A 23,749-nucleotide genomic window follows, 5' to 3' on the forward strand; every position below is an offset into this window, starting at 1 on the left:
TGTGCTGTAGGATTTCTATGTTTCTGTGAACGTTGAGCTAGGATAAGGTAAGACAATAACGATACAGAATAGAGAGCAAAAGTGCAGTGGAAGGAACGAAGTCAATTGTCATTAATTGACCAGATGGAGTCAACATTGGAAGTGATGGACAGGTAGAACACTGACAATGTGGGATAAATGAATTCATCAATTAAATCACGGTCTGTGTGCACATCGTTCCCTGGCGTAGAGACGTCCGCATGCTCACTGGGACTCAACTGATTGTGCGTCAGAGATTCAAGGTTCGAAAGGCAGGATAGTTTATGTCAATCTTGAGTACCCGCGGAGCAACTGTTGTCTCTGGGACTGTACTCACTGGAATTTAGAAGAATGGGGGGGTGGAATGTCATTGATCGTGAAGCTGATTCCTGTCGACCAATTGTCACTGTCCCTCAACCACAAAGCGACATTCATTATCAAAGTACATATACAGAATATTGCCATGTATGTACTGTCCTGTGAGTCGAGTCTGGCCATCCACACTATAATGGGGACAGGGTCTGTCTGAACAGTGAAAGCATGAGTAAGCTGGGTTCAGTGAGCGTCTTGCTTCTTGTTTGCGGGACAGAGAGGAAACTAAGGGGAGGGAGAGAGAGGGAGAGAGAGGGAGGGAGGGATTTCATGGTAGTAATGCTACGGCTAGCTTAGCACCTCTCCCCGTGGCCCCATGGGTACGCTATGTTGGCCTTGGTCACACTTCCGCGGTGCCACCAGCACATCATCAGACTGCGCTGGTCGTTGATGCGATTGGGGTTCAGTTCCCACTGTTGTCTGTAAGAAATTTGTATGTTCTGTGTGTGAGACCCGTGCGTTTCACCCACAATCCATTGACGTACGGGTTCGTAGGTCAGTTGGTCACATGGGTGTAATTGGGTGGCGCGGGCCCATCGGGCTGGAAGGGCCTGTCATGCTGAATCCAGGCTCAATTAACGCCGCTGTCATTGTTTCGATGTACACGTAGCAAGTAAAGCTAAACTTCCACCCTTCAAAACCCTTGGGTGCTGCTTATCATGTTCTGAGGAATTATTGCCTCTCTGTCCTATTAATTTTGCAATATATATATTTTTGTACTGAAGCTAATTTCTTTGAGCTCTTTATTCACTCGGGACCTCGTTTTGGCACTGTCTGCACATGAAGAAGGCAGGAGAATGGGATTGAGAGGGATAATAAATCAGCCATGATGGAATGGCAGAGCAGACTCGATGGGCCGAATGGCCTGATTCTGCTCCTATGTCTAATGGTCTTATGAAGACAGACAAAGTGTTCAATTCTCTGCAATTCTGTTTCCCCTGTCTCACCCTGTAACTAGTTCTTCAATTCTTTCCTTTTCTATTTACGTATCTCTCACAGTCTGGGCAGGATTTTATTCAATGGGGTCATCGAGGGGGACAACCTACTATTTTGATAGGAAGGTTTTGGTCACTGAACACACAGGGATAGTTAGTGTCAATGAAATTGCAAGAAATCTTATTTTCTTGCCCTTTGGAACAGTGGCTCCAATCATTGGTAGGTAAATTCAGTGTGCGCCAAAGTTCTTGGAGCAAAGAGCCCAACAGTGCTTTAAGTTACACGGGTACTTCTTGGTCTCGGCCCAACACCTCGACTGTTTTCCCTTTTCCATTGATGCAGCCTGGCCTGCGAGCTTTGTCTGGACCTCCAGCATCTGCAGATTTTCTTGTGTTTGGGGTTCAACTCCTGCCACGTTTTGGAAGCAGTTTGTCACTGCGGGGGTTTCCTCCGGGGGCTCTGGTTTCCTCCCACATTCCAAAGACGTACAGTACTGTGCACATCTACATCTCTAGGGTGCACAGTACTGTAGTAATATACTGTACTTCTGCCACAATTAACCACCTATTGAGTGATGGTAAATCTGATTCTGATCTGGGTCTCTATTGTGGACTGAGAGTGGAAAGGGGGCAGGGAGAGGGGAATCATGGTTGGGAAAAGGGGAAGGGAGAGGGGAGGGAGCAGGAAGCACCAGAGAGACATTCTGTAATGATCAATAAACCGATTGTTTGGGAATCAAATGTCCTTGCCTGGTGTCTCAGGGCTGGGTGTGTCTGCACCCCCGCCCCTGGCACTCCCGCCCCTGGCACTCCTTCTCTGCCCCCTGTCCCACACCCCTCCCGCGGCGCTCCACCCTCGCCATTCCCAACATCCTTTGCTCCCACCAGATTTACAAGCTCGCTCTCTGCCCCACGTTGACAAATACAGCGCTGTGCAAAAGTCTGAGGGACCCTGGCTATATATATGTGCCTATGCCGTTTGCACAGAACTGTACGGCCTTGGGACATGACAGGAAAGCAGAGCTTCGAGAGGAGAATGTAGAGCTGGCAACAGAACGGAACCTGGGTCACTGGTTCTCCTCACTGCCGTGCCACCATGGTCATAGTTTTCATCTTGATGCTTGTATGTGGAGCGCTCTTCTTCTTACGCCCAGCGTCTCGCCAGAGTCCTCTGCCATGGGCCAGTCTTCCAAGTTTTCCCCGGATGTAGAGCATTCCTCTCCCAGGTCTTTGGAGCCTCTGTCAGCATTTCTGTAGCTCTTGTCTTTTTACAGGATGGGTTTTCTAGCCCCATGCCCAACCTTCCTCCTTTCCCAGCCGGGCTTGGGACCATCCATGGTGGAGTTATTTGGGCATTGCCTGGCCAATTCTTTGCTGATGTCCAAATCACTTTATTGAAAGCTATTTCGAGGAATTTATTACTCATTCTGGGTGCTCTCGTCTTCTCCCACATGCCAAAGGCATAGGGACTAGAGGTTTGTGGATGAACAAAGAGACCTTGGGGTTCAAATCCATACATCCCTCAAGGTCGCTGCACAGGTTGATAGGGTAGTTAAGAAGGCCTATGGGATGCTAGGCTTCATTAACAGGGAGATTGAGCTCAAGGGTAGAGAGGTCATGTTGCAACTCTACAAATCTCTGGTGAGACCGCACTTAGAGTATTGTGTTCAATTCTGGTCACCTCATTATAGGAAGGATGTGGAAGCTATGGAGAGGGTGCGGAGGAGATTTACCAGGATGTTGCCTGGTTTGGAGAACAAGTCATATGAAGCAAGGTTAGCAGAGCTGGGACTTTTCTCTTTGGAGTGTAGAAGAATGAGAGGGGACTTGTTAGAGGTCTACAAGATTATGAGAGGCATAGATAGGGTGGATAGTCAGTACCCATTTCCCAGGGCATCAATAGCAAAGACCAGAGGGCATATGTACAAAATTAAGGGAGGGAAGTTTAGGGGAGACATCAGGGGTAAGTTTTTTACACAGATGGTTGTGAGTGCCTGGAATGACTTGCCAGGGATGGTGGTGGAGGCTAAAACATTAGGGGAATTTAAGAGCCTCTTGGACAGGCACATGGATGAAAGAAAAATGGAGGGTTATGGGGTAGTGTGGGTTTAGTACTTTTTTTTAAGGATTATATGGGTCGGCACAACATGGAGGGCCGAAGGGCCTGTACTGTGCCGTAGTGTTCGATGGTCTATGGTTAATTGGTCACACGGGTGTCATTGGTGGGCTGAAAGGACCTATTACTGTCCTATATCTGTAAATAAAATTAAATTTAAAATTGGGAAAAAAACAAATGATTCAGAAAATGTGCAGTTAGACAGAAAATGATGGAAATACCCAAATGATGGAAATGTCTGATCGAATCCTATGGCCGTCTCTCTCGATCTTCTCTTCTCCACATCTCCCGCCAAAAGACCATGAACCCCACCAGGGTCAGTCATAAATTTCTCTCTGCCCAGCTCTTTCTAGCATCTCCTCCCCAATTCCACCATCCTGATTGGCTGACGTAACATTCTTAAGTTGAATATCATAGTCCCTTATCTTTAGCCAAAACCAAAACATTCTACCAGTAGGATACACTGATTTTACAGAAAGCTACTAACTGAAATACCCTACAGAATTAGCAGTAGAAAGATTAACCAGGGCACTACACTGGTAAAACCTGAGGTATGGGCATAGCCACGCATGCTCATTTGTCAATTGCTCTGAACTTCTGGACTGTTCTAGTAGTGTTTATTATTGTGGCTTTCTGGAAATTTGCATAAATATTGCCGTGTCAGCCAAATTGTTTAATGTTATTGTGTAGTGCCTTTGGGATGTCACCTGTTGTAGATATTACTACTGGGACAATGTGTACCCTGTTCATGTTCCATAGTCTTTCAATTTCTTCTTTTAATTCAGCACATTTCTGGTGTTTCTCAGTTAATTGATTTCTGTTATATGTGTTATGTTCTATGATTGTCTTTCTGTGTGGTGTTTTTGTGCTATCGAAACTATATGTGCTGTTTGTGATTGTTGGCCCTGGAGGAACACTTTCGTTCGGCTGTATTCATGTATGGTTGAGTGACAATTAAATATGAACTTTGAATTTAACTTATTATCATTATTAATGTCCATATTTGGTGGCACAGAGTAAAACTTTGCTATCATTCCAGATCAGTTCATCACATCAGTAAATCAGTACTGCAAAAGCAATATCAGAATGCAGAATGAAGTTGCAGAAAAGTGCAGTGCAGATCGATAATCAGGTGCGAGGTAGATAGTGAGGTCAAGAATACAAGTTATTGCACTAGGGAACTGATTGCTAGTCCTACGAATCTGTCCCTGAGCCTGATGGAATGTGCTTTCAGGCTTTTGTATCTTCTGCCCAGTGGGATGGAGGAGAAGAGAGAATCTCCAGCGTTGGAGAGGTCTTTGATTATGCTGGCTGCTTTACTGAGTACAAGCGTCATGGTAACCGCTCTGTCCGAGACCTGAAGAAACTGCACGGGGTTGTGGACACAGATTAGCACTTGGGACTTTAAGGCTATGGTCCAATTCCTGGCCCACCATGATGCGCCAACCTTTTAATCTACTGTGAAATCAATCTAACCCTTCCCTCCTACATAGCTCTCTACCTTTTTATCATCCATGTGCCTAGCCAAGAGTTTCTTAAGCGTCCCTAATGTATCTGCTTCTACCAACACCCCTGGCAGTGCGTTCCATGCACCCACCACTCTGTGGGAAAACCCACCTCTGGCATTCCCCCCCCCCCCCCACTATACTTTCTTGCAAAGACTTTAAATTTATGTCTCCTTATATTAAACATTTCTACCCTGTCTCTGGCTATTCATTCGATCTCTTATACGCCTCTATCAATCCTCCTTTGCTTCAAGGAGAAAAGCCCTTGCTCGTTCAACCTATCTTCATAGGACATGTCCTCTGGTCCACGCAGCATCCTGGTAAAGTTCCTCTGCACCCTCTCCAAAATTTCCTCCTACATTCCAAAGACTTATGGTTAGTAGGATAATTGGTTATGTTGTATCTCTCAATAAATAACTAAACAAGAAACATGTAAAGGAAACTCAACATAAATATTCAATTATTTCCAGAAGCAACCAAAGTCTGACATTCAGTGGTTGGTAAGTTGATGGAGAAGATCCTGAGAGGTATCTGGAACATTTGGAGAGGCATAATATGATTAGGAATAGTCAGCATGGCTTTGTCAAGGGTAGGTCGTGCCTTACTAGCCTGATTGAATCTTTTGAGGATGTGACTAAGCACATTGATAAAGGTAGAGCAGTAGATGTAGTGTATATGGATTTCAGCAAGGCATTTGATAAGGTACCTCATGCAAGGTTTATTGAGGAAGTAAGGAGGCATGGGATCCAAGGGGACATTGCTTTGTGGATCCAGAACTGGCTTGCCCACAGAAAGCAAAGAGTGGTTGTAGACAATTCATATTCTGCATGGAGATCGGTCACCAGTGGAGTGCCTCAGGGATCTGTTCTGGGACCCCTACTCTTTGTGATTTTTATAAATGACCTGGATGAGGAAGTGGAGGGATGGGTTAGTAAACTTGCTGATGACACAAAGGTTGGAGGTGTTGTGGATAGTATGGAGGGCTGTCAGAGGTTACAGCGGGACATTGATAGGATGCAAAACTGGGCTGAGAAGTGGCAGGTGGAGTTCAACCGAAGTAAGTGTGGTGGTTCATTTTGGTAGGTCAAATATGATGACAGAATATAGCATTAATAGTAAGACTCTTGGCAGTGTGGAGGCTCAGAGGGATCTTGGGGTCCAAATCCACAGGACACTGACAGCAGCTGCACAGGTTGACTCTGTGGTTAAGAAGGCATACAGTGTATTGGCCTTCATTAATCGTGGAATTGAATTTAGGAGCCGAGAGGTAATGTTGCAGCTATATAGGACCCTGGTCAGACCCCACTTGGAGTACTGTGCTCAGTTCTGGTTGCCTCACTACAGGAAGGATGTGGAAACCATAGAAAGGGTGCAGAGGAGATTTACAAGGATGTTGCCTGGATCGGGGAGCATGCCTTATGAGAATAGGTTGAGTGAACTCGGCCTTTTCTCCTTGGAGCGACGGAGGATGAGAGGTGACCTGATAGAGGTGTATAAGATGATGAGAGGCATTGATCGTGTGGATAGTCAGAGGCTTTTTCCCAGGGCTAAAATGGCTAGCACGAGAGGGCACAGTTTTAAGGTGCTTGGAAGTAGGTACAGAGGAGATGTCAGGGGTAAGTTCATTACACAGAGAGTGATGAGTGCGTGGAATGGGCTGGAATGGAACTTTTAAGAGACTCCTGGACAGGTACAAGGAGCTCAGAAAAATAGAGGGCCGTGGGTAACCCTAGGTAATTTCTCAGGTAAGGACATATTCGGCACAGCTTTGTGGGCCGAAGAGCCTGTATTGTGCTTCAGGTTTTCTATGTTTCTGTTTATATTGACCATTCTTTCTCTTCAACAGAAGTCGTAAGATCCAGATCCGGAATATTCCGCCTCATTTGCAATGGGAGGTAAGCACAAAATGTGACGTTTCTACTTTAGAAAGTTTAGAAGAATGAGGTTTCTCATTGAAACCTATCGCCTTGATAGAGTGGATGTGGAGAGGATGTTTCCGATAGTGAGAGAGCCTAGGACCAGAAGGCACAACCTCAGAAGAGAGGGATCTCCCTTTAGAATAGAGATGAGGAGTAATTTCTTCACCCAGAGGATGGTGTATCTATGGAATTTATTGCCACAGATGGTTGTGAAGGCCAAATAATCGGGTGTATTTAAAGCAGAGCTTGATAACTCCTTGATTAGTAAGGGTGTCAAAGGTTATGGAGAGAAGATAGGAGCAACGTTGTGGGGGATTAGGAATAGTCAGTATGGCTTTGTCAAGGGCAGGTCATGCCTTACGAGCCTGATTGAATTTTTTGAGGATGTGACTAAACACATTGATGAAGGAAGAGCAGTAGATGTAGTGTATATGACTTTCAGCAAGGCATTTGATAAGGTACCTCATGCAAGGCTTATTGAGAAAGTAAGGAGGCATGGGATCCAAGGGGACATTGCTTTGTGGATCCAGAACTGGCTTGCCCACTGAAGGCAAAGAGTGGTTGTAGACGGGTCATTTTCTGCATGGAGGTCAGTTACCAGTGGAGTGCCTCAGGGATCTGTTCTGGGACCCCTACTCTTCGTGATTTTTATAAATGACCTGGATGAGGAAGTGGAGGATGGGTTAGTAAATCTGCTGATGACACAAAGGTTGGAGGTGTTGTGGATAGTGTGGAGGGCTGTCAGAGGTTACAGCAGGACATCAATAAGGTATATAACTGGGCTGAGAAGTGGCAGATAGAGTTAAACCCAGATAAGTGTGAAGTGGTTCATTTTGGTAGGTCAAATATGATGGCAGAATATAGTATTAATGCTAAGATGCTTGACAGTGTGGAGGATCAGAGGGATCTTGGGGTCCGAGTCCATAGGACGCTCAAAACAGCTGTGCAGGTTGACTCTGTGGTTAAGAAGGCATACGGTGTATTGGCCTTCATCAATCGTGGGATTGAGTTTAAGAGCCGAGAGATAATGTTGCAGCTATATAGGACCCTGGTCAGACCCCACTTGGAGTACTGTGCTCAGTTCTGGTCGCCTCACTACAGGAAGGATGTGGAAGCCATAGAAAGGGTGCAGAGGAGATTTACAAGGATGTTGCCTGGATTGGGGAGCATGCCTTATGAGAATAGGTTGAGTGAACTCGGACTTTTCTCCTTGGAGCGACGGAGGATGAGAGGTGACCTGATAGAGGTGTATAAGATGATGAGAGGCATTGATTGTGTGGATAGTCAGAGGCTTTTCCCCAGGACTGAAATGGCTAGCATGAGAGGGCACAGTTTTAAGGTGTTTGGAAGTAGGTACAAAGGAGATGTCACGGGTAAGTTTTTCACTCAGAGAGTGGTGAGTGCGTAGAATAGGCTGCTGGCGATGGTGGGGGAGGTAGATATGATAGGGTCTTTTAAGAGACTCCTGGATAGGTACATGGAGCTTAGAAAAATAGAGGGCTATAGGTAACCCTAGGTAATTTCTAAAGTAAATACATGTTTGGCACAGCATTGTGGGCCGAAGGGCCTGTATTGTGCTGTAGGTTTTCTATGTTTCTATGGATAATAAACCAGCCATGATGGAATAGTGGAAGGATGAATGACAATGACAAGGATGAATTGCCTAATTCTGCTGCTATGTCTTATCATCTTCTTTTTACTCTGCTTGCAATCAAAAATGTGTCCTTTGCATCCACCTCAGAGTTCCAGTCCCCCAACCCCCAACCAATGTCCATGTTTTTACTCCCTCCCCGTACTGTCCCATCACACCAGGTCCAAACAAAGCTTTTGGTCTACAGAGCAGTTGTCCATCCTACATTACTGTATAGAGCTGAATCATGGACCACCTACTGAAAACCCTGGAAGAACACCAGCAAAGAACCTTATGAAAGATTTTGAGGATCAGCTGGAAGGACAGATGCAATAACACCAGCATAGTGGAGGAGGTCAAGGTGAACACCATCTCCACCACGATAAAGCAACATGGATTGGTCATGTCATTTGGATGCCTAACTCAAGTCTACCCAAACAGACCCTTTCCTCCCAGTCGAAGGAAGGTCAGCAAAGCCCCTGGTGGGCAAAGGAAACACTTCGAAGATAACATTAACATCATCCTGAAGAAAGTCAACGTGACATCTAAAAACTGGGAAGACACTGCACTCAATGGATGCACCTGGAGGAGATCGGTTCCGGAGGGAGCGGCACCTACACGGGAACGGCCTCCGCTGTGCTGCAGAGAACGAGAGGCAGCTGTGAAAGGAGAGGCCGGACAGCCGAAAGACCCGACCACCGACCACAGGCACCACCAACCCTCGCCCACACTGCTCCGGAATGATCGGCCTCTACAGCCACCTGACAGACAATCCCTGAGGAGAACATCGTCCCCGACTCGAGTGATCGCACTACTATCCCTCTGTGACAGGAATAGATTAGACACAGATTCATGCTCTCTTTATCAAATGCTCCTGGGAGTGGAGCAGATTGGGTTAAACACCAAATAATACTCTCTCAGCACTGTGAGAGAGATGTGACAGAAGATTTTAGGACTGTAAGGCTACAAGGATGAGGTTTGAAATGTCAAAATACTAGAGTGCAGAGCTTTAAGCTGACAGGGGCAATATGTAAAGGGGATGTGCAAGACAAGTTTTTTTTGGTAGGTACCTGGAACACACTGCCAGGGGTGGTGGGGAAGTAGACATGAAACATAAGGCATAGTAGCAGAGTTAAGCCATTCAGCCCATCGAGTCTAGTCCATGGCTGATTTATTATCCCTCTCAACCCCACATAACATTGGCACAAGAGATGTGTAGACAGCTCATGAACGTTGCTTGTTCATTATGTGCCATGTCGATGATGCCATCATTATGTGCCGTGTTGTATGATGTGGGCGATCATGGTCTTTCCATGATCATGATTGTTCTTGGCAAATCTTTTTACTGAAGTGGTTTGCCTTTGCCTTCTTCTGGTCAGTGTTGTTACAAGATGGGTGACCCCCCCCCCAGCCATTATCAATACTCTTCAGAGATTGTCTGCCTGGCGTCAGTAGTCGCATAACCAGGACTTGTGATCTGCACCGGCTGCTCGTACGACCATCCACCACCTGCTCCCATGGCTTCATGTGATCCTGATAAGGGGGGTCTAAGCAGATGCCACACCTTGCCCAAGGGTGACCTGCAGGCTAGCAGAGGGAAGGAGCACCTTACACCTCCTTTGGTAGAGACGTATCTCCACCCCACCACCCAATATGAACATATAACAGAGAACATAGAACTGTACAGCACAGCACAGGCCCTTTGGCCCACGATATTGTGCCAATATTGGAGTCTAGAATCGAGACATGACTTCAAGAGTGAGACAAGAACATGGTTCTTGACTAGATGCTAGACGAGAACCTGATGAGACTAGATGAGAATCCAAATGAGACGGAAATCCTAAGTGCAGTGGTAGACTGAAACAAAGTCGAGATGACAATTGAGCTCCGGACATGGGTTCAGCTGCTCTGTAAGTACCCAGATCTCCACAGCAGAACGTGGCCCCAGTTAGCAGAGTGGGCCTGGATCTTTACAGGGATTGTGCCAGCTATCAATACTCCGGAGGATCGGAGCATCTAAACCCGGGAGGCTGGCATGGTCAATGCGTACCATGACATTATCCTCTGCAATTCAGGCAGCCTCCTGGTCAGTCTCGTCTGCACCTTTTCTACAGCTTCCACATGTCTGTACTGATACCTGTGGCTGCATGTTCCACACACCCACCATCTTCTGTGTAAGTAACCTACTGCTTGCAAATGCTTCCTGGATTCAAGTGTTAAGCCACCCAGACACAACCCAGGGCATTTCAAGCACACTGCCAATTGGATAACACCTCTTAAAGGGCCACCAATCCAGCTGGAGGGTAGAATCTTTATTGTGGTCTAGGCAAGGCATTGGCGACGGACAAAGGAGCGAGAGAGAACCCGTGGGACACTGGAGAAATTGCAGGAGATTGGGAGGCGTAAGGGTTTCCAACTCTCTCAATGTGACTTCACAGTAAAGCAAGTGCAAAGTGAGGCAGCAATTCCCTGAAACATTCAGCAGGCCAGGAGCGTATGCTGAGCGACAAACAGAAGATTACCGTTCGAGTCTGATGCAATGTTCATCCTGGCTCCCTAATGGCAGGACCTGCCGATCTTGTGATCCAGAGATTTTTTGGAAGGCAAGAATGAGGCATAAAACTTGCTGCTCAAAGTTCAAAGTTGAAAGTAAATTTATTATCAAAGTATATACAATATATGTCACCATGAGGTTCATTTTCTTGTGGGCATACTCAATAAATCCATAGAATAATAACCATAACAATCAATGAAAGACCGCACCAACTCAAGCGTTCAACCAGACTGCAGAAGAGAACAAACTGCGCAAATATAAAAATCAGAAATAATAATAATAAATAAATACGCAATAAATATCGAAAACATGAGATGAAGAGTGCTTTAAATTGAGTCCATTGGCTGTGGGAACATTTCAGTGAAGGGGCAAGTGAAGTTATCCCCTCTGGTTCAAGAACCTGATGGCTGAGGGGTAATAACTGTTTCTGAACCTGTTGATTTGGGTTCTCAGGCTCCTGTACCTCCTTCCTAATGGTTGAGGGGTAATAACTGTTCCTGAACCTGGTGGTGTGGGTCCTGAGGCTCCTGTACCTGCTTCCTGATGGTTGAGGGGTAATACCTGTTCCTGAACCTGGTGGTGTGGGGCCTGAGGCTCCTGTACCTCCTTCCTGATGGTTGAGGGGTAATACCTGTTCCTGAACCTGGTGGTGTGGGGCCTGAGGCTCCTGCACCTCCTTCCTGATGGTTGAGGGGTAATAACTGTTTCTGAACCTGGTGGTGTGGGTCCTGAGGCTCCTGTACCTGCTTCCTGATGGTTGAGGGGTAATACCTGTTCCTGAACCTGGTGGTGTGGGGCCTGAGGCTCCTGCACCTCCTTCCTGATGGTTGAGGGGTAATAACTGTTCCTGAACCTGGTGGTGTGGGACCTGAGGCTCCTGTACCTCCTTCCTGATGGGTGAGGGGTAATAACTGTTCCTGAACCTGGTGGTGTGGGACCTGAGGCTCCTGTACCTCCTTCCTGATGGGTGAGGGGTAATAACTGTTCCTGAACCTGGTGGTTTGGGACCTGAGGCTCCTGTACCTCCTTCCTGATGGTTATGGGGTAATAACTGTTCCTGAACCTGGTGGTGTGGGGCCTGAGGCTCCTGTACCTCCTTCCTGATGGTTGAGAGGTAATAACTGTTCCTGAATCTGGTGGTGTGGGTCCTGAGGCTCCTGTACCTCCTTCCTGATGGTTGGGGGTAATGACTGTTCTTGAACCTGGTGGTGTGGGACCTGAGGCTCCTGTACCTCCTTCCTGATGGTTGAGAGGTAATAACTGTTCCTGAACCTGGTGGTGTGGGTCCTGAGGCTCCTGTACCTCCTTCCTGATGGTTGAGGGGTAATGACTGTTCCTGAACCTGGTGGTGTGGGACCTGAGGCTCCTGTACCTCCTTCCTGATGGTTGAGGGGTAATAACTGTTCCTGAACCTGGTGGTGTGGGACCTGAGGCTCCTGCACCTCCTTCCTGATGGTTGAGGGGTAATAACTGTTCCTGAACCTGGTGGTGTGGGACCTGAGGCTCCTGTACCTCCTTCCTGATGGGTGAGGGGTAATAACTGTTCCTGAACCTGGTGGTGTGGGACCTGAGGCTCCTGTACCTCCTTCCTGATGGGTGAGGGGTAATAACTGTTCCTGAACCTGGTGGTTTGGGACCTGAGGCTCCTGTACCTCCTTCCTGATGGTTATGGGGTAATAACTGTTCCTGAACCTGGTGGTGTGGGGCCTGAGGCTCCTGTACCTCCTTCCTGATGGTTGAGAGGTAATAACTGTTCCTGAATCTGGTGGTGTGGGTCCTGAGGCTCCTGTACCTCCTTCCTGATGGTTGGGGGTAATGACTGTTCTTGAACCTGGTGGTGTGGGACCTGAGGCTCCTGTACCTCCTTCCTGATGGTTGAGAGGTAATAACTGTTCCTGAACCTGGTGGTGTGGGTCCTGAGGCTCCTGTACCTCCTTCCTGATGGTTGAGGGGTAATGACTGTTCCTGAACCTGGTGGTGTGGGACCTGAGGCTCCTGTACCTCCTTCCTGATGGTTGAGGGGTAATAACTGTTCCTGAACCTGGTGGTGTGGGACCTGAAGCTCCTGTACCTCCTTCCTGATGGTTGAGGGGTAATAACTGTTCCTGAACCTGGTGGTGTGGGTCCTGAGGCTCCTGTACCTCCTTCCTGATGGTTGAGGGGTAATAACTGTTCCTGAACCTGGTGGTGTGGGACCTGAGGCTGCTGTACCTCCTTCCTGATGGTTGAGGGGTAATAACTGTTCCTGAACCTGGTGGTGTGGGACCTGAAGCTCCTGTACCTCCTTCCTGTTGGTTGAGAGGTAATAACTGTTCCTGAACCTGGTGGTGTGGGATCTGAGACTCCTGTACCTCCTTCCTGATGGTTGAGGGGTAATAACTGTTCCTGAACCTGGTGGTGTGGGACCTGAAGCTCCTGTACCTCCTTCCTGATGGTTGAGGGGTAATAACTTCCTGAACCTGGTGGTGTGGGACCTGAGGCTCCTGTACCTCCTTCCTGATGGGTGAGGGGTAATAACTGTTCCTGAACCTGGTGGTGTGGGACCTGAGGCTCCTGTACCTCCTTCCTGATGGGTGAGGGGTAATAACTGTTCCTGAACCTGGTGGTTTGGGACCTGAGGCTCCTGTACCTCCTTCCTGATGGTTATGGGGTAATAACTGTTCCTGAACCTGGTGGTGTGGGGCCTGAGGCTCCTGTACCTCCTTCCTGATGGTTGAGAGGTAATAACTGTTCCTGAATCTGGTGGTGTGGGTCCTGAGGCTCCTGTACCTCCTTCCTGATGGTTGGGGGTAATGACTGTTCTTGAACCTGGTGGTGTGGGACCTGAGGCTCCTGTACCTCCTTCCTGATGGTTGAGAGGTAATAACTGTTCCTGAACCTGGTGGTGTGGGTCCTGAGGCTCCTGTACCTCCTTCCTGATGGTTGAGGGGTAATGACTGTTCCTGAACCTGGTGGTGTGGGACCTGAGGCTCCTGTACCTCCTTCCTGATGGTTGAGGGGTAATAACTGTTCCTGAACCTGGTGGTGTGGGACCTGAAGCTCCTGTACCTCCTTCCTGATGGTTGAGGGGTAATAACTGTTCCTGAACCTGGTGGTGTGGGTCCTGAGGCTCCTGTACCTCCTTCCTGATGGTTGAGGGGTAATAACTGTTCCTGAACCTGGTGGTGTGGGACCTGAGGCTGCTGTACCTCCTTCCTGATGGTTGAGGGGTAATAACTGTTCCTGAACCTGGTGGTGTGGGACCTGAGGCTGCTGTACCTCCTTCCTGATGGTTGAGGGGTAATAACTGTTCCTGAACCTGGTGGTGTGGGACCTGAAGCTCCTGTACCTCCTTCCTGTTGGTTGAGAGGTAATAACTGTTCCTGAACCTGGTGGTGTGGGATCTGAGACTCCTGTACCTCCTTCCTGATGGTTGAGGGGTAATAACTGTTCCTGAACCTGGTGGTGTGGGACCTGAAGCTCCTGTACCTCCTTCCTGATGGTTGAGGGGTAATAACTGTTCCTGAACCTGGTGGTGTGGGACCTGAAGCTCCTGTACCTCCTTCCTGTTGGTTGAGAGGTAATAACTGTTCCTGAACCTGGTGGTGTGGGATCTGAGACTCCTGTACCTCCTTCCTGATGGTTGAGGGGTAATAACTGTTCCTGAACCTGGTGGTGTGGGACCTGAAGCTCCTGTACCTCCTTCCTGATGGTTGAGGGGTAATAACTTCCTGAACCTGGTGGTGTGGGACCTGAGGCTGCTGTACCTCCTTCCTGATGGTTGAGGGGTAATAACTTCCTGAACCTGGTGGTGTGGGACCTGAGGCTCCTGTACCTCCTTCCCAATGGCAGCAGTGAGAAGAGAGCATGGCCTGGGTGGTGGGGTCCCTGATGATGGATGCTGCTTTCCTGTGACAGCGTTTCAGGTGGATGTGCTTACAACTGTTTATTGAATGTTAAAAGTGAAAAGAACAAAGATGACAGGGAAAAAAACAAATGAGTTGTGGTTTCACTAGCTCAGGCTAAAAAGATAACAGCATTGCAGTGATAACAATTACCCTATAAAGGGGTCAGATTTAAGAAGTTTGACACCTGCTAAAAAGCTTCTAGGAAAATGGTGGTGCTGGTTGTCAATCGTGTCTGTGATGATGGGAAACCTGTGTAGGAGAGTTTTTAAAGTGGAAAAGCCATTGCACTGGGGCAGTTCCACTCCCTCAGAAGTCCAGGTCTAGTGGTACGAACAAGCGTCACAGACTGGGGTCTTCCTCGGTTGCAGTGGATGACCGTGACGTCTTCTGTGCCTTCTCATGTCCTTCGCTCTCTATGGAGCATTGCAGAACCACCTTCCTGCCCGTTGGATGTCACTGTCGTTCTCATCCGCCCAGTCCACCAGAGCTGACGTCACAGGCTAGGACAAGCACGTCCCTATCTCACTGGGGTATGAGGCCCACCGGCTACCCTCACCTGGTTTAGCCTGTCTGTCGAAGCGGTGTACCGGGCTGTGGCCGCTGTCACGTGCAAACAGATACTTGGAGCCACGGGTGAGAGCTGAGTGTCTGGTGAGGACCAAAGGTGAGTGAGCTGCCCCAGAATGGACACGACAAGTGCCTTCACCAGAGGTGCTACCCCTCCCTGGACACCCTGTACACCCCTTGCACAGTAATCGTAACCCTAACCCTAACCCTAACCCTACCCCTCCCTGGACACCCCATACACCCCTTGCACAGTAACCCTAACCCTAACCCTACCCCTCCCTGGACACCCCATACACCCCTTGCACAGTAATCCTAACCCTAACCCTAACCCTAAACCTCCCTGGACATCCCGTACACTCCCTAAAAAATACAGAGGCAGTTATACAACAATTACTGGAAAATTCACTGATGCTGCCTGACCAGCTGCTGTTGCACATTCTTGGAATCCGCAGATTGCCTGACGCTCACTAACATGGTGATCTCTCTCCTGCTGACTGAGCCTGACCTTCCCTTTCAAAGCCACGGACCAGTACCAATAAGCAAGGGGTCCGTGGACCAGGTTGGGAAGGATGTATTTTCCGTTTGTCTTTTCCAGCGATCGAATGTAAGACCTGCTGAGCAGGCAGCCGGGACTGGTCACACTCTGCGCTTGGGCGGAACATTAGGCCGCACTCTGACACTGGCTTGTACCTCAGTGTTGCCTTTCTGCCTCTGAATGCTTTCTCCTTGGTCTTGCATTCATTGATGTTTCTGTCGACACTGGACACCCCGGGACACTTAATGTACCCCGAACTCTATACACACACACACAAACTAGAACATAGAACAGCACAGTACAGGTCCTTCAACCCACAATTTAGTGCCGTCCTTTTAATCTACTCCAAGATGAATTTAATCTTTCCGTCTTGCAAAGCCCTCCGTTTTTCTATCTAAGTGCCTATTTAAGAGTCTCTTTTATGTCCCCTAATGTGTCTGCCTCTACCACCATCATGTTCCACATTCCTCACCACTCTGTGTAAGAAAAACTTTCCTCTGACATCCCCCCTCTACTTTGCTCCAATCACCTTAAAGTATTGCCCCCTTGTATTAGTCATTTCCACCCTGGGAAGAAATCTCCAGCTAACCATTCAATCAATGCCTCTTGTCATCTTGTACACCTCTATCGAGTCACCTCTCATCCTCCTTCACCCTAAAGAAAATAACGCTCGCGCTCACTCAGCCTGTCCTCATAAGACATGCCCTCACACACGCACGCACACAAGTACACACATGCACACAAATACACACGTGCACGCACACAAATACACACATGCACACACACACTTGCCTGTATCCTTCCCATGCGTGCACAATGCGTGCAACACACTCGCCACATGCACACACAATAACCTTACACACAGGCACACACAAACCACAACTTTTATATGCAACAAACACACACACTCACTCACAGACACACACAAACAGATCAGCACGCTTGCAGTTGTGCACACACGGGCATACACAAAGCCACATACACGGAAACACCCCACAAACTGCAGGCCTCCCTACGTCTCCCAATTTATGGTTCAAAATTCAAGATAGTTTGATGTCATTTCCAGTACTCAAGTGTAAGGTAATTGTTACCCCGGATCCGAAGCAGCACAAAAAGAACATAAGTTAAAGAACGCAATAATAAAAAATGCCATAACTATAAATACATATGATAGCTTCTACACACAGATTGATTGTGTGTCCATAAAGTGACGCTGGGCACAGGAGTGTCTGTACACAAGGTGACTCTGACAGCTGTTTGTCAGAATCACAGAGAAGTGCTGAATTAGTGCCGGATTGGGGTATCGGGGGACAATGGGCTGAACGAGCCCTTGCAGTGGAATTTCTGTTCTTTCTAACATGTCTGGTTTGCATTCTGCTGCCTTGGCCCGGTGTTCCTGACTGTGTGCGTGTCTGTGTGTCGTTGACAGGTGTTGGACGGGTTGTTAGCTCAGCATGGAGCCGTGGAAAACTGTGAGCAAGGTTTGTCATTCTTTTATTAACGTTACGTCAGCGCTCAGCCTCGAGCACTCTCTGCTGATCTCGGGCCTGAGGGGGTGGGTTAGGGCGCTGCAGTATACCCGCTGCTCGCCTGTCTAATCCCTCTGCCGTCCGAGTGGAGCTTGCCCATTGACTGCCAGAGCCCGGGCACCTCAGCTTCCAAAATCTCTCCTAACATTCAAGGAGGCCATTCAGTCCATTGAGTTTGTGCCAGCTCTCAGTGGCACAATCAATCAATCAATCTATCTATCATTTCTCTGTAATCCTTTCTTGAATACGTGGCCATTGACCAGCAAGAGTCAACCACACACACACACACACACACAAACACACACACACACACACTCACACACACACACACATACTCACTCACACACACACACACATTCACTCACACACACACATATACTCACTCACACACACACACACACTCACACACACACATACTCACTCACACACACACATATACTCACACACACACTCACACACACACACACTCACACACTCACACACACACACTCACACACACACACATACTCACACACACACACACTCACACACACACATTCACACACACACACTCACACACACTCACACACACACACACACACACACTCACTCACTCACACACACACACACACACACACACACACTCACACACACTCACACACACACACACTCACACACACTCACACACACACACACACTCACACACACACATTCACACACACACACTCACACACACTCACACACACACACACACATACTCACACACCCACTCACACACATACTCACACACACATTCATTCACACACACACACTCTCACACACACACACACACACTCACACACACACACACACATACTCACTCTCACACACACACACACACCAGAATTAGGCCACTTAGCCCATTTTCCTGCTTTCTCTCCGTAACCTTGATGCCCCGACTAATCAAGAACCCACCAACCTGCACTTCAAATTTACCCAATGTCTTGGCCTCCACAGCTGCCTGAGGCAATGAATTCCAGATTCACCACTCTCTGGCTAAAGAAATTCCTCCTCATCTCTGTTGTAAAAGGACGTCCTTCTATTCTGAAGCTGTACCTTCTGGTCCTAGACCGCCCCCACTGTTGAAAACATCCTCTCCATATGCACTCTATCAACATTCGATAGATTGCAATAAGATCCCCCTCATTTGTCTAAACTCCAGTGAGTACAGGCCCAGAGCAAACATTTCAAAGTTACAACACACTGGCAGCCTGTGTTGAGATAGGTGTCCCCGCTCAGCTGAAGCTTCAGTAGCAGGAATGCATTTTATTTTATATTTTATTTGGAGATACAACCCCACCCTGCCCAATTACACCCATGTGACCAACCAGCTGGTAAGCCAAATGCAGTCTGGGACGTGGGAGGAAGCAGGCATGGCCACTGGGAGAATGTGCAAACTGCTTTCGGTCAGCGGCAGCAATTGAACCCGGGTCACTGTGCTGCCCGTTCACCCTTCAGGAATCGGAATTAGTTTTGGTTCATTATTGTCACATGTAGTGAGGTACAGCAAAAGGAAGAACCCTCCCCACCTTCCCCATCACCCAGGACATGCCCTCTTTTCATTGCTACCATCAAACCACACACTCAGCGATTCAGGAACAGCTTCTTCCCCTCTGCCATCAGGGAGGAGGTACATGAGCCTGAAGACACACACTCAGCGATTCAGGAACAGCTTCTTCCCCTCTGCCATCAGGGAGGAGGTACAGGAGCCTGAAGACACACACTCAACGATTCAGGAACAGCTTCTTCCCCTCTGCCATCAGGGAGGAGGTACAGGAGCCTGAAGGCACACACTCAACGATTCAGGAACAGCTTCTTCCCCTCTGCTATCAGGGAGGAGGTACAGGAGCCTGAAGACACACACTCTGCGATTCAGGAACAGCTTCTTCCCCTCTGCCATCAGGGAGGAGGTACAGGAGCCTGAAGACACACACTCTGCGATTCAGGAACAGCTTCTTCCCCTCTGCCATCAGGGAGGAGGTACAGGAGCCTGAAGGCACACACTCAATGATTCAGGAACAGCTTCTTCCCCTCTGCCATCAGGGAGGAGGTACAGGAGCCTGAAGACACACACTGAACGATTCAGGAACAGCTTCTTCCCCTCTGCCATCAGGGAGGAGGTACAGGAGCCTGAAGACACACACTCAATGATTCAGGAACAGCTTCTTCCCCTCTGCCATCAGGGAAGAGGTACAGGAGCCTGAAGACACACACTCTGCGATTCAGGAACAGCTTCTTCCCCTCTGCCATCAGGGAGGAGGTACAGGAGCCTGAAGACACACACACTCAATGATTCAGGAACAGCTTCTTCCCCTCTGCCATCAGGGAGGAGGTACAGGAGCCTGAAGACACACACTCAGCGATTCAGGAACAGCTTCTTCCCCTCTGCCATCAGGGAGGAGGTACAGGAGCCTGAAGACACACACTCAACGATTCAGGAACAGCTTCTTCCCCTCTGCCATCAGGGAGGAGGTACAGGTGCCTGAAGACACACACTCAACGATTCAGGAACAGCTTCTTCCCCTCTGCCATCAGGGAGGAGGTACAGGAGCCTGAAGACACACACTCAGCGATTCAGGAACAGCTTCTTCCCCTCTGCCATCAGGGAGGGGGTACAGGAGCCTGAAGACACACACTCAACGATTCAGGAACAGCTTCTTCCCCTCTGCCATCAGGGAGGAGGTACAGGAGCCTGAAGACACACACTCAGCGATTCAGGAACAGCTTCTTCCCCTCTGCCATCAGGGAGGAGGTACAGGAGCCTGAAGACACACACTCAACGATTCAGGAACAGCTTCTTCCCCTCTGCCATCAGGGAGGAGGTACAGGAGCCTGAAGACACACACTCGACGATTCAGGAACAGCTTCTTCCTCTCTGCCATCCGATTTCTGAATGGACCTTGAACCCATGAACACTAACTCACTACTTTTTTTAACTCTCTTTTTGAACTACTGAGTTAATTTAAAATTTATATATATACTTAATGTCATTTACAATAATAATACTGTTTCTTTGTTATTATTATTAATTGCACTGGACTGCCGTTGCAAAAAAACCCAATAATTTTTGTGGCGTATGTGAGTGATGATAAACCTGATTCTGATCTGGGTCTCTACTGTGGACTGAGAGTGGGAAGGGGACAGGGAGAGGGGAGTCATGGTTGGGGAAAGGGGAAGGGAGAGGGGAGGGAGCAGGAAGCCCCAGAGGGACATTCTGTAATGATCAATAAACCAATTGTTTGGAATCAAACGTCCTTTCCTGGTGTCTCAGAGCTGGGTGTGTCTGTACCCCCGACCTCTGACACTCCTCCTCACCCACCTGTCCCACATTCCTCCCGTGACGCTCCACCCTCACCATTCCCAGCATCCTTTGCTCCAACCAGATTTACAAACTTGCTCCGCCCCACATTGACAAACACAGTTCTGTGCAAAGGTCTTCGATATTAAACCCGATTCTTGTTTTGCAAGCTTGCCTTGCAGACTGTTCATACAGATCAGTCATCACACAGTGCATTGAGGTAGAACAATACTGAATGCAGAATAAAGTTTAAACAGGCCAATGTGGCAGTGCAGCAGTTTCTACATCACTGTACACCAGGTTTGATGGTCACCGCAATATGTACGGAGCATATACGTTCTCCCCGTGACCGTGTGGCTTTCTTCCAGGTTTCCTCCCACAGTCCAGAGATGTACTATTAGGGCTTGTAAGTTGTGGGGTCGCGGTGTTGATGTCAGAAGCTCTTCCGGGCTGCACTCCAGCTCATCCTCGGACTGTGTTGGTCATTGGCGCAAAATGAGCCATTTCACTGTATGTTTCAATGACAAATCGAGCCATCTTTGAAATCGGAAAGTGCAGTGCAGATAAACAACAAGGTGCTAGGTCATATTGCATTTTCATTAACCCAGGCCACATTTCCAGAGGGCTGCGATTATCGTGCCATCCTCCAAAAGTAGAGTCTGATCCCGAGATATTGTTGCCAGGCAGAGAGGATTTAAATTGTCCCTCGGGCTCAGTGCTGGTGGGCCACTTACCCTCGGGACTGTCGCGGCGGATGAGGTGTCTCTTTCTGGTCGAGATCCGAACAGCACAAAATGAGAATTACGTTTATCAGCATTGACAGACAAGAAATTTGGTGTTTTGCCACAGCAGTACGGTACAATACATTAAAAATAAAAACTATATATTAAATTAAGTAAGTAGTGTAAAAAGAGAGTAAAGTAGTGAGTTAGTGTTCATGGGTTCTTGTCCATTCAGAAATCTGATGGCAGAGGGGAAATACAGTACTGTGCAAAAGTCTTAGGCACAGTTATACTGTAGACAGTTTGTCCACGTGGAGCAGAGAGCAAATTTCTAAACCTGGCGGGAGCAAAGGATGTTGGGAATGGTGAGGGTGGAGTGCCGCGGGAGGGGTGTGGGACAGGGGGCAGAGAAGGAGTGCTAGAGGCAGGTGCAGATACATCCAGCCCTGAGACACCAGGCAGGGTCATCTGACTCAGCAATCAGTTTATTGATCATTACAGAATGTCTCTCTGATGCTTCCCGCTCCCTCCCCTCTCCCTTCCCCTTTTCCCAACCATGACTCCCCTCTCCCTGCCCCCTTCCCACTCTCAGTCCACAACAGAGACCCACATCAGAATCAGGTTTATCTTTACTCACACATGTCATGAAATTTGTTTTTTTTTGTGGCAGCAGTACAGTGCATTACATAAAGTTACTACAGTCCTGTGCAAAAGTCTTAGGTTCTCTAGCTACATATATGTGCCTGAGACTTTTGCACAGTGCTATCGACATTCTTGAATCACTGAGTGTGTGTCTTCAGGCTCCTGTACCTCCTCCCTGATGGCAGAGGGGAAGAAGCTGTTCCTGAATCGCTGAGTGTGTGTCTTCAGACTCCTGTACCTCCTCCCTGATGGCAGAGGGGAAGAAGCTGTTCCTGAATCGTCGAGTGTGTGTCTTCAGGCTCCTGTACCCACTCCCTGATGGCAGAAGGGGAGAAGCAGTTCCTGAATCGCTGAGTGTGTGTCTTCAGGTTCCTGTACCTCCTCCCTGATGGCAGAGGGGGAGAAGCTGTTCCTGAATCGTCGAGTGTGTGTCTTCAGGCTCCTGTACCTCCTCCCCGATGGCAGAGGGGAAGAAGCTGTTCCTGAATCGTCGAGTGTGTGTCTTCAGGCTCCTGTACCTCCTCCCCGATGGCAGAGGGGAAGAAGCTGTTCCTGAATCGTTGAGTGTGTGTCTTCAGGCTCCTGTACCTCCTCCCTGATGGCAGAGGGGAAGAAGCTGTTCCTGAATCGCTGAGTGTGTGTCTTCAGACTCCTGTACCTCCTCCCTGATGGCAGAGGGGAAGAAGCTGTTCCTGAATCGTCGAGTGTGTGTCTTCAGGCTCCTGTACCCACTCCCTGATGGCAGAAGGGGAGAAGCAGTTCCTGAATCGCTGAGTGTGTGTCTTCAGGTTCCTGTACCTCCTCCCTGATGGCAGAGGGGGAGAAGCTGTTCCTGAATCGTCGAGTGTGTGTCTTCAGGCTCCTGTACCTCCTCCCCGATGGCAGAGGGGAAGAAGCTGTTCCTGAATCGTCGAGTGTGTGTCTTCAGGCTCCTGTACCTCCTCCCCGATGGCAGAGGGGAAGAAGCTGTTCCTGAATCGTTGAGTGTGTGTCTTCAGGCTCCTGTACCTCCTCCCCGATGGCAGAGGGGAAGAAGCTGTTCCTGAATCGCTGAGTGTGTGTCTTCAGGCTCCTGTACCTCCTCCCTGAGGCAGAGGGGGAGAAGCTGTTCCTGAATCGTTGAGTGTGCAGGCTCCTGTACCTCCTCCCCGATGGCAGAGGGGAAGAAGCTGTTCCTGAATCGCTGAGTGTGTATCTTCAGGCTCCTGTACCTCCTCCCTGATGGCAGAGGGGAAGAAGCTGTTCCTGAATCGCTGAGTGTGTGTCTTCAGGCTCCTGTTCCTCCTCCCTGATGGTAGTAATGAGGAGAGGGCATGTCTGTATTCTGACAGTAAGCAGGAGCCAGCAGCTTGGCACACTCTGATGAAATGGCGGCCGAGGATAGCCAAGCTGATAAACCAGGGTGCAAGCAGAGTTAGCCTCGGCTGGGGAATGTGCCCGGCGTGCTCTCGATGCCAAGTGTGATATGGAAGTGACCGCAATGAGGAAGAAGGACTCACTTG

General features: G+C 48.6%; 1 protein-coding gene across 1 annotated transcript in view; it reads left to right on the forward strand.

The window, feature by feature from the left end:
- Window positions 1–23,749, forward strand: part of LOC140741509 (insulin-like growth factor 2 mRNA-binding protein 3) — a 161,261-nt gene that overhangs the window by 111,826 nt on the left and 25,686 nt on the right. The window contains exons 3-4 of the mRNA XM_073071796.1: window positions 6,793–6,841; window positions 17,468–17,519. Of these exons, the coding sequence (XP_072927897.1) occupies window positions 6,793–6,841; window positions 17,468–17,519 (101 nt within the window). The remainder of the gene's footprint in view (window positions 1–6,792; window positions 6,842–17,467; window positions 17,520–23,749) is intronic.

Source organism: Hemitrygon akajei, chromosome 18 (assembly GCF_048418815.1).
Source record: "Hemitrygon akajei chromosome 18, sHemAka1.3, whole genome shotgun sequence".
Lineage (NCBI taxonomy): Eukaryota > Metazoa > Chordata > Chondrichthyes > Myliobatiformes > Dasyatidae > Hemitrygon > Hemitrygon akajei.